This window comes from Merops nubicus, unplaced genomic scaffold, assembly GCF_000691845.1.
Source record: "Merops nubicus isolate BGI_N331 unplaced genomic scaffold, ASM69184v1 scaffold7585, whole genome shotgun sequence".
Classification (NCBI taxonomy): Eukaryota; Metazoa; Chordata; class Aves; order Coraciiformes; family Meropidae; genus Merops; species Merops nubicus.
Window position 1 is genome coordinate 1 of NW_008610270.1, and position 12,126 is coordinate 12,126.

The 12,126-nt window shown below is 39.8% G+C and overlaps 1 protein-coding gene across 1 annotated transcript in view; it reads left to right on the plus strand.

Moving 5' to 3' along the window:
- Positions 1-3: 3 nt before the first annotated feature.
- Positions 4-12,126, plus strand: part of CLVS2 (clavesin 2) — a gene marked incomplete at its 5' end in the record, with an annotated part of 47,669 nt that continues 35,546 nt past the window's right edge. Inside the window, 3 exon segments of the mRNA XM_008940857.1 lie at positions 4-339; positions 342-385; positions 10,217-10,391. Coding sequence (XP_008939105.1) covers positions 4-339; positions 342-385; positions 10,217-10,391 — 555 coding nt within the window.

The following is a 12,126-nucleotide window of genomic DNA, read 5'->3' on the forward strand; positions in this document are numbered from 1 at the left end:
TTGCAGGCAGGTCTCTCCCCGGAGACGCTGGAGAAAGCCCGGCTGGAGCTGAACGAGAACCCCGACACCTTGCACCAGGACATCCAGGAAGTGCGGGACATGGTGATCACCCGGCCGGACATCGGCTTCCTCCGCACCGCAGATGCCTTCATCCTGCGGTTCCTACGGGCCAGGAAGTTTCAGCACTTCGAGGCGTTTCGCCTCCTGGCCCAGTACTTTGAGTATCGCCAGCAGAACCTGGACATGTTCAAGAGCTTCAAGGCCACAGACCCGGGCATCAAGCAGGCGCTGAAGGATGGCTTCCCCGGCGGGCTCGCCAACCTGGACCACTACGGCAGGGAGAAAAGATCCTCGTCCTTTTTGCTGCCAACTGGGACCAGAGCAGGTAAATGCAGAGCCACCCACCCGCCTTAACTCCTTCTTTCTCTGGGCAATGCGTGGGAAAATCTGTGCCAGAGCAGAGAGGGTGAGTGGGCAGCAGGGACACACCCGGCTCTGCCCACAGGGGGCTGGGCAGCAGCCTGGAAGGCAGAGGGAGAAGAGAAGGAAATGTGTTCTGGGACTTAGGTCCTTTCCAGCCTTTCCATCCTGTATGTTTTGGGAGAAAATTAGGAACCACTCAGATGCTTTTCTCAGCTGGCTGATGTGAATTTTACACCCTTCTGCTTCCCCATAGTCAAAGCGGGCTGACATGGTAGGTGATGTGCTTACCCCCTGACGAAGACTAGTCGCGGTTTCAGTGGTGGTCTTTCTGCTTCTGTGTGCACAGAGTTGCTCAGGTGCCATAGGAGAACGTGGGAGATGCTATATGCAAAATAGGAGTATCCATCCTGGCTTTTGAGATGAAAAGTTTGCCTGTGCAGGAAGTGGAGGCTCCAAATCCTTTCCCTCAGCTAAAGCAAGCTCTTCCTGAACTACTTGGAAATGCCAGGGTGGAAGTTACAGTAACCACGTCTTTATTTACCCCAGTCATGCTGCTAGAAGTGTGAATTCTCTGCACAGTAAGAACCAAGCACGCAAAGCTTTGGTAGCAAATTGAAGGAGGCTAGTGCAGTCCCTAGAACAATTTCTGATCCTTTTTGGGACTGCTTTAGCCTGAAGACGACTTAGCAGACCTATTCAAGAGCTGTCTCCCATCAAGACCCTTTCTTTTAGCAATAGGCTTGATACTATGTGACACTATTTGGTTATTCTAAATACCTCATTGGGTGTCATGCCCAGTTTCTCCTGCAGTCTGAAATTACATCTACAAAAATAGCTTGATTTTCAGTGTATGTAAATAAATGAATCCATTAAGAGCAAGCTCTAAAGCATAGTCCTGTGAGCACTGCATTGTTTCCTAGACTCCCAGCCTGAGAGAAGGTTTAGGATCTGAAGCACTTCTTGGTGAGAAAACTTAAAATCTTACTAGTTACCTTCACATGAAGCCCAGACTGTCTTTTGTGCAGTCAGCGCAGGCGGGGTACTGGCAGTGCTGAGTGCTTGGTGCAGATATCTCAAGCTCAGCAATTTTGAAACATTAAGTGGTACAGACAGTGTGGATGGAAAGGACAAAATCTGAGGGATTGGCAAACTTAAGGATCTTGCAGGATGCGTCGATAGCCATTGCAGGGAGTGATCCCACAGCTCTCTGCGGCAGTCAGTGTTATAGCTAGGGACGGGTCTCTGCCTGGAGGGCCACTGGTCCACCGTGGCTTTCTTCCTCTCCAGACAGGGTAGCTACCTCCACAGTGACTACAGGGAGAGTTTCCATGCCCCTGCTAGCTCATGAATCATGCCCAGGGACTGGGAGAAAACTGTCTGGCACAAATCAAAACTGCCCACAGCCAAGCTAACAACTAGAACGTGAGGGTGAACATATGCAGAGCTGGGGCCAGCATCCTTTTCCTGCTTCAGTTTTCTGGCAGATGTAGTGAAAGAAGCTGAGTGAGGAGGCAGTGGTTATGAGGTTAAGGACTCTTGAGTGGGCTTCATTTCCTGCATGAGGACCTTCCATATTTCCCACATAGGGACTAGGTCAACTTTTAAAAACAGCCCTGCAAACTCTTAAAAATCCCTGAGTGAAAAATTAGCAAAGAAATGGATGTTTATGGCTTTTAAGTAATGCATCTACCCTGAAAAAGTTCCCTTATAAAAGGTAATGTAGCCTACTCTATATTGTTATTTCTTACTAATGAAAAAAACCCCAAAGCCATACGTGACACTTTTGAGATCATTAGTTCCTGGCCAAAAAGAGCACCAAGAACTCGAATTCAGAGACAAAGTAGCATTTAAAAATTGTAATGTGGAAAGAATAGATTTATTTTCTTCTTAATTTTGGATGTGCTAATTTTTAAACTACATGAGATCAGCTGACACAACTGAATCTATTATGATCTTTTTCATTAAGTACTACTGGTAAAATTCTTATTTATGATATAATAAAGAAGTGGCTGGGGTACACAGGGCTACCTAATGGCTGTCTTGGCAATTGGGTCCCTATTGCTCTCTATCTCTGCCTGCCCCTAGTACGCCTCTCCAGAGCGAGGGGTTTGTTTTCAGATAGACCACTCAGACAAAGGGGAGAGAGCCTAAGCCCAGCTGGGGGGAGTGGCTTGCTCCAAGGCACATGACAAGTCAGGGACAGATCTGGGAATGTAGCTAGATTACTCTCTTTCCTAATTAATTTAGTGGCTTCCATTATCTGATGTTCAGCAACTGAATCTGAGGAGTGTTGTGTATGGAACGTATGCTGGAGCTGCTATGCAATATGTCTCAAGCTTATGCTTTAACTGTCTCGAGATCTTGCAGTACGTAAACTAGTACTCCTCTTACAGCAACACTGGGAGGATTAAATTTTGTTTTCTATCTTTTTAGGACCCCTTTGTATGCTTCATAAACTAAGTGAACAGAGCACAGCAAGCCTGCAAATTTATCACATGTGTACAGCTTATTATGGCCAGCATGTAACAATTAGAAATAAAAACTTCCAATTTGTGTTTTAAATGAATAGCAGACGTACTATAGATGATTTATATAGCACCGCATTAGAGCGATACAATTTACATAGTTTCAGTTAGAAAGAAAAGCGTGGGAGGCAGAAAATTCCTACAATAAAACAAGCCTGTGTACTAGATGTTAAATCATTAAATTAAAGCAGGGCCTGAAAACTGTACCAGATGTCCTACCATCTGAACAACTAAATCAAGCATGTATTTAAAACAAATAAATAAAAAAAGGAAAGGTGAAGGATAATGCATTGAGTAGCCCAGCAGCCTTCCAGTGGGACACTGCTCTAACTCTCCATGCTGTCTGCTATGGGGAAAATGAAAACGGGTGATGCTTCTGTCAGGAGGCTGCATAGCACACAGGGAGGGATCCCTATCAGCTTCCAGATTGTTGATTCATAACTACATTTGGCTTGTAAGTGCGTACTTGCATTTGAAAACTCCCTTTTCTTAATGTGTCCAGCTGATGAAGTTTTTTTCAGTTGATGGTACAATTAACTTCAGCTTTCTGCAGCAAGGGATCTGTTGTCATGCATGTTCTTCTGTATGCTTTGTGGCACCTGTACACAAATTCCCTAAGAAAATCAGTCCATAATGATGCTATTTATTTTAAATCCTTCCCAGCATTAATTATCTCAGAGTTTTTCATAGACAGTGCAATAGAAAAGTGCAGTAGAAGAGTGTAGTGATATCTAATTCCTGTCTGTGTCACAGTGACCCAGTCAGCTCACGCCATCCTCAGTAAATGTGGAAATCCACTGCAATCACTACTGTTAGCTCTGCTGTTGCATCAGATGATTTACAGCAGGGCAAAGATGGAGTCTACTTGTTTCCTTTTGAAACTACGCTGTCATGTGCAGAAGTGCCAGAAACTTTTCTTTTCCTTTTATTAAATGAAAATGTAAATTCTGCAGCTCCTGGGAGGCTGGTCTGCTCCTCAGCTCAGTATCAACCACAGGCGAGCTGGCAGGGTATTTTTTAAGCTCTGATGGAGGCAATATTGGTAAAGCAATAGCAATACTAAAATAATAACATCTTAACAATAACAAAAATACCTAGGTTAATAGAACAGATTTTTGTTTGGAAGTAGTATCTTTCAAATAATAATAATTAACTAGTGCAAACACTATCATGTTTTCTAAAATTTCTCCTGCTGACTGATGCTGTCTTATTGTTCTCTAGCTTTCCCCCGGTATCTTTTAGTACTTGTATTTAGATTGGGAGTGTTTTGACTATGGATCTTTTTGATAACGCTGATGTAAAGTTTAGATAGCTGAATCTTCATCTGTAGCTGTGACTGTTAGACAGTGGGCTAACATAAGGATTAATGAATGGTCCTAAATCTGAATCTAAAAGCTAATCTAGTAAATTGTTTGAAGCAGTTTCTATTTTTCTATGCATTTTTCTAACACTGGTGGTGCTTTTTGTTTTTAGAAAAAGGGCTCATGGGGCATGCTGTCACTACTTAAGCAGAACAGCAATAAGAGAAGTTTCAATCCCCCATATTTTCTTCATTCAAATATTTACCCAGACTGACAAACCAACGCATTTAAGGCATCTAAGGCATCATTTCTAGGTGCTCCTTTGTCTATCCTGAGGGCTCTGGTTTCACTGAAATTGTAAAAGTACTAAGCTAGAGCAGAAGGTTAGAAATGGGATGATGGCTGAGACAGGACCAACTTTCTCTTCTAAACCACAGCGGTACAAGAGCTCATTTGACAGAAACCTTTACTTTTCCAAATGGTGATGAGCTTAAAATACAGATTGTGGATTCCTTGCATGTTTGGGACCTTCAGGAGACCTTCATCTGGTTTAAATTCAAGCAAAGATGTGGCGTTTACCTCTTCTAGTTAATAGTTTGCATCCTGAGAGGCAGACTCATGCCATTCCGTTTTAATTACCAAAATAACTTGAAATATCTGGATATTGGGGGAAGAAGACAAAGAGCAATAAAGATAATAGGACAACTATGCCAAATCAGATTATCTGTTACTTAGTGCAGAAGTGAATTGACTGGAACCAGAATCTGGTTAAACAGCTGATACGGTGGATGCCACCCATCATCAAGAATATAAAATATTGAAGACAGCTGACACAGCTAGATTTGACATGAGACATCTGTACACAGCTTTCTGCCTGTCTCTTCTTTTTCATTTGGCCTGGTGGAAATCACAGTGGCCTCTGGGGGTAAAGAGAATGCATAGACCACATAACCAAGAGGTAAAGGTGAAACATCATAGTGGATTACAACCAAGAGTTGATAGTAGTGTCTGCCAGACTGTTTTTCCCAGAAATCCTTGGAAATACTTTGAATCTGTTCATGTCTCATAAAAAAATTCTCAAAGAACTTTTCTATAAAGGGAAGTTTACTGCCACTGTTTAGTTACAAGAAAATGGGATGCTCAGTTCATTGTTTGGGCTGTTCTGTTATTGACAAATCAAGACCTGAGTGAGGTGTTACCCTAGAAAGCTCTGTTGCTGTCATGGTAGAAATGGTAGCCATCCCAAAGCATTTGAAAGACTTGCTGTCAGTGTGGCTACTAAGTTGTCAAAACTTCTCTGGCTCATTGCTTTAAAGTTAACCTGAATGAATACTTTCAAGAGGTAGCAGTGTGTCTGCACACCAGTCCCCACTTCATTTGAACTCAAATTTGGACTCATATAGAAAAGGAACGTTAAGAGTGCATTATATATGTGTTAACATATTTCCAGCATTTGTTATTCACATTAACAACTAGGCTAAAAAAGTTGTCTAAGCTTTCCATTGAATTAAGCATGGTCCTATAAATAGAGGCATTAAATACATTTAAATTAACCATGAGTACTTGATTATCCTAGCAAATAGTAATACCTTGCTAGCTACAGTGTGTCCCATAATAGTCTGTTTAAACCAGTGAACGCAACTGAATTTAGCTATAAATAAATAAAGATTTATTTCTACACAGCCTAACTCCAGGTTACTACAGAACATGCACTGCAGCAAATCAGGCCCAGCACACCTTATGTACCTGACAGCACTGGAGCAGTCATGGTAAAACTGGGGCCAGGGCAAAACGAGCCGCTTGCTGTCTCCTAAAACTGCACTATTATTTAACACAGATTGGTAAGAATAAAACAATACCATCTTCCCCTTAGAATGAACACCATGCTTTCTTAAAATTAAAGGTTAACATGTTGATTTTAAATTTTCTTTTTTTTTTTTTTAAGTAGAAAGGTAGTCAAAGCCATCTTGGTTCAAATTTATTTCACACTCACCAGCTTATCCTGTTTTTCTCACTTTTGATTGGTTTGATTGGTTGCATTTTTGTATCTATGTAGAAGGTATTTTCAGTGTGGAATAAAAGTTTCAGCAACAATTTTTCCTGCCTTCTTTTCACGCAGGATTTTAATTTCCCTGAAGTCCAGCCAGGGATGGAGTGTATTTTATGGCAGAGCCTGTGCACACTGGTGCTGACAAGAACAGTAGTAGCATTGAAAAGTTGGACTGGGGCAGGAGTGAATTAAAGATGAGTCTATGCAAATAACTCAGTGAGAGTTTTTATTTGCTGTGAGAAAGCTTCAGTATAATTTTTTAATCATGTTTCATTTGCTGGGGCTGTTCAGCTGGTAAGTTCAGTATTGACCTTGCCATTTGCACCACCTAAGATTTCATCTATCACACCAGGTTTACATTTCTGGCTTGCCTCAGCATATGTCCAGAGTAAAAGCTGCTGTAAATATCCACTAATTGATTTGTCTTTCTTGTCAGGTTTTCTGTACTGTACTTAAGTAAGGTATCAAAACCAAGAGATGAGTTTCATTGCAGAATGAGGCTTCTATCTTCAGCTAATTGCCCGGAAGGGTATTTGAGCTGAGAAACTTTGTTGTTAGTGAATTGTCCCTGTACAATCCTGATGTGCCTTTTTCAGACCTAAAAGGGTACTTCAGATACCTTCCTCTGGCAGAAAGTATTCTTCCTTTTAGCTAGAACTGTGTTCTTCAGAACTTGTTTTCATTGAGAAGACAACTTTTTGTCTTTTTCAGTGAGTAAACATACAATATCGTTTTTGTTGTTAGGAACTATATTTCTAACATTAAGCAAACATGCAGTAGGAGTTACAGTGATGATGAATACGCCATAGATTTGTGGAGGCCTAGCCCTGCGATCGTTGACTACTCTCAGTGATGGCTGAAATCCTAGCCTCACTGATGCCTGACAGTTTTCCCATTGATGTGAAAGAATTCAGGACATAATCGGGTGTATTTGTGTTTACTTGTATACACCTGTATATTTATCACTTAGGTAATAAAGAAAAAAAAATTAAAAAAACCCCAACACTTTATGGCCAGTCTCAGAGACCTGAATGGCCACATAAGCAAAGGATCTTTATGTGTAATTCACCAGATTTCTAGGAGCCTTGTGCCACTAGGGAGCTGTTAATTCAAGGCATGTGATGTTTCCTTGAACTCCATAAGGAGGACACTAGAGATCTGCATCAGGAACTTGGGACTCATCTTCCTGGACTGGACTGGACTGGATGCAGGGTGCTTGCAGCAGCCTTCTGCTTTGTGGAGCTATTCTGAAGAATGAGATCCTCTGAATGGGGCAGCATAAATGTCATGTGGGATTGAGGCTAATTCTAGGATTTGAGTGTTTCTAATGTCTGTTTCCTATATGAGCTCTGGTAGAGGATATTCCCCAGAATGAGGCATTAGCTGCTCTCCAAATGTCTCACCTACTGTGAGTGCAATGTTTCCCCTGGGAAAGCCTTCTACAGGGTTTATCTCTGTCTAATTTCATACAGCAATAAAAAAAATTCTGATACTTCCACTGCCTTCTGGAGGTAGCCAGGGTTTTGAAGGCCTTAGGCCATGTTCTGAACCTAGCTGCAACTCTGAGCACAACTATAAGCCTTCTTCTCAGGCTAAGCGTATGTTTTAATTCCGGTGTTGGCAGTTGTACAAAATGCACGTTGTGCAGGGGATTTTTAGTGACCTTGTTTATTAGATGCCCTGCACTGTCCATGCTCTAGTATGGATAGGTAGACTGGTCTGCAGCTACGCTAGGCAAACTTAAGACCTTTTTAGGACCAGTCTATAGTCTTCATGGTGCCCAGCACTTATTGCACATCCATGCTATTACACACACGCAAACTTGTTCCTTAAAAATAGACTTTAAGGCATGCCCTTTTTTCCCCTGTGGTCAAAATTGTATTTACAGAAATGTTCTTTCTTTTCTTTTTTTTTTTTCCTGCCAAAAGGAATAGAGAATTTTAGCATTTTGAGAATTTCCATATGGAAATTACAGAGAAGAATTTTTCTTGTGCTGTTTCCTGTCCCAGTTGAAAAAACCTAAACAAAAGAGATGGAGCACATCAAACTTCCTGTAAACCTTAGATCTCAGAAAAGTAAAGCCTTAGGTTAAAAAGTAAAATCTCAGAAAATTGAAAAAGAGAGGAGTGAATATGAAGACTTTTATCCTAGTCAACTAAACCAAATTCAAAACAAAATAAGGGTCTCCAAGCTGAAGAGAAGAATCATGTAAAACAATGCTTCTCCTAATGTTTTGTGGGGAAAACACACTTTCTCTTGTTCATTTGTGTTAGGCTGACATTAAGAGCCACCTTTTTTAGTCTGGTTCCTAGGAATGCATGGTTGGGAACTTCACTTAATTTTAGTTGGCTAAAGAAAAAAAAAAGGAAGCAATGTTATGAGGAGTCAGCTAAAGGGGATGAATTTCATTTGGGTTATTTCCCTTCACAGGTACTTTCAAAATATAGTTATGTACACAACTGAATAGTGTACTCATATTAAAGCAAGAAGAAGTCAATATATTTTAATGTAATTTCTAAATAGGCACATATGCTCTTTGCTACACATGTAGTATGGTGAAGATTTCTCTGGGGACTCATAATTTTGAGAGCTTCTGTGTTTGATGCCATCATGGGAGACTTTTAAAGGGCCTTGTTTTAAAATATCTGCACAAACATTGACAATTTAACTCTTTCTTTTGTTCCTGAAATATTTCTTTGTCTGATATTTTTCTGTGTTATCCTTCTAACTCCATGTCTGATACTGTGGTGCAGACTGACAAATTTAGATCTGTTTCAGTAACTATTTATCTTACTTTTAAAAAAAGGTTTTTAGATAGAAAACATAGCTGGAAAAACTCAAAACATAAACTACTACTTTCATATCTTTTTTAAAAAAACCAATTTTTTTAAAAATTTCTTTTTTAAATAACCCAATAAGCTAAACTGCAAGTTGATTAATAGCTATTATATGGCAGTCTGAAGATGACATTGCTGTAAATATTTAAGCTATTCAGCTGCTGTATTAGTTGCTTTAGCTTCAGAAAAAGAAAGACTATACTCAGCAGTGATTAGCAATATGGAATTATGTCTCCTTTTACAAGATCATTGATCTAAGAAAAGATTATGTGCATATATGTAAAACACATAATTACATAATGAAGGTGGCATCTTTCTAACCCCAAATCTAAAGTAGAAAATTCTTAGAGCGATGAATACCACATTCCAAACTTAATCCTGGAATAACATAATTTGAGTATACAAAGTACTCAGAAGAAGATATACAAAGACAGTTAAGTAGCTCCTAAAAGGTTGCTATTACTCTTAACCAGAAATAGCTCAAAGTCCTTGTGTCTGTTACTTTCTGCTTTCAAGATCCATGAAAAATCAGCCTTCTGTAATACCCTTTGCAGATTTAAGAGAAAACATTATGCAGAAAGAGGGACAAGGGGATCGTGTAGAAATCCTATTTTTACCTGATACTTTTGCAGAAGCTGTTATTTCAATCTCTTGGAAAAATACAGGAGGAAACTTTTGCATCTAGACTTCTAATATTAGACTCAGGTTTTGGTATCATTATGATTTTAGGAAAATACAATTTGGATAGACATCTTTGTACAGACACATAAGAAAATGCATAGATATTAAAGCAGATTAGGGGACTACGTGGAAGTTCAAATTTGGTTTTGGTTTGTTGTATTCTTGTAGTTTGTTCTGCCTGGTTTATAGTCTAGATGTACATAATCTCCTCCAGAGGATGAGTTCAACTAACTGAATTTTGAGACTTTCCCAGCTTTGCATACCCATGACCTCTGAGGATATATTTGCAATCCTTTGGTTTAAATTTTTGACAAGCAGTACAAAGAAGAATGCTCACAACTTCTCCATGTCTGAGATTGTTGCTCCTTTCCTAACTGAATCTCCCTTTAACTTTCACAGGTACACACTGGTGGATATTTTGCGCGCCATACTTCTTTCTTTAGAAGCCATGATAGAAGACCCTGAGCTTCAAGTGAATGGATTTGTTTTGATTATAGACTGGAGCAACTTCACCTTCAAGCAGGCTTCCAAGCTCACACCAAGCATGCTTAGATTAGCCATAGAGGGCCTTCAGGTAACATTATCCTTTTCTTTCTTTTCCTAATTCACCTTTGTTTTGCATTACAAATCTAGGTGGCTAAAAAACCCTAAACAAACAAACAAACAAACAAAATCCCAAAACTTCTGAATAGCAAGGCTGTTAATACCTTAAGGCAGGGTGGACAAAACACGCAAGCTACAGTGGCACAAGCAAACCCATGAGCTCAGTCAGCTAACTGCAGTAACTCCTGGTGTGTAGGCTCTGTCTTTGCCATAAATAAAAGGTAACTTTTCTGTCTTTATTGCAAAGTGGCTGGCTTCCTGTAAACGCAAACTGTAGCTCCTGCAGCACAAAGTTAGAAGTAATCAGTTTATCTTGTCATTTTGCACAAGGCTGATGAAATATGGGTTGCTTCTGACACATGAAGATGTTTTTTTTCATTAATGCCATTGGAGACAGGCTCTACATCATCTGTCCTGAAAAGTGTGTGGCACTGTACTTAGACAGATAGCTGGGAATATTTACCCAAAGTTCAGCATGCGTTTGGCTCTTTTGCTAGGTCAGGATTAATTTGGGCAGTGGCTTCTGGGACTGCATATACAATGATTTAAATTTCTTTCTGCTCATAGTGAATGCAATTTACATGGCACAGGCACATTGGTGGAAAGGATACTACATACCTCTTGGCTGTCTCCTGTGATCTTTAATGCTTATTAAAATGAAAGACTAGTATCTGTAAAGTAGTCATTTGCTATGCAAGCTTGAGTTGCTGTGTTAAAAATAGCAGTAATACTATGCTATACTGTGGCAGTGTACCTTTGTTTTACAAGGGTGTATATTCCTTTTCTATGATGTTTTTATCATTTATATTTTTTTATTACTCACAAAACAAAATAACAGCCTTATCTTTGAACTTACTTCACTTTCATATTGCTATTTTGGAAGAAACTTGTATAGCAGTAATATGGAGTTTTGATCTAAATCTTGAAATAGCTTGTTCAGCCTGCTGTTGCACACAAAAGGATAGTGACAGTCATGAGACAAAGATCTCAATTTTGATTTTGTTGTGTTTCCTTGTGCAAAGGTATGATTCCATGGTCTTGAGAACTACATCAGAAAGCAGCAGTGAGATCTGTACTCTAATAGTGCTGCACTTCCTTTTATTGCATTTGAAGTTGTTTTCCTTTTTTGTGATTTTTCAAGCTAGTAGTTGTGTTCTTGTTTAGAAAATGAATAAATACTTTAGCAGTCTTTGTTTTTAAATAGTGATGTTTCTTCTTGTACATTAATCAGAGATGGTTATTTTGAGGAGAGCTGCAGGGTTAATTGCATCAGAAAATATGATGGATGACCTACCAGACTTGAGGTGGGCTCTGAGGCTCTGTTTTCCTGCCATTGTCTGCTTCATTACTGAGTTGAGGTGAAGTACATTGGTTTAACTTACCTCTATGCTCCAGCTCTGTTTATTCAAACATGCTGAGTCTGATGGTGGCCAGCACAGAGGGCATCATTTTGTGCCTGCTATCTTCAGTCCTTTTGATTCCAGAGAAGTAAAACTGGGCAGGAAATCCTCCAGAAGAGGGAATGAGAAGTCACGGAAATGGCAAATGTGAGATAAACCTCTCGCAACACTCGAGGACTCTGTCCTAATCAGTTGTTGCTATCTGTAAGCAGTGACTTTTACAAGGCCTTTTACCACATGTCTTTTGAAGAAATCAATTAGTTGGGCTCTCATAATAAAGCATTTCAATTTCTGTGGAGAAACACT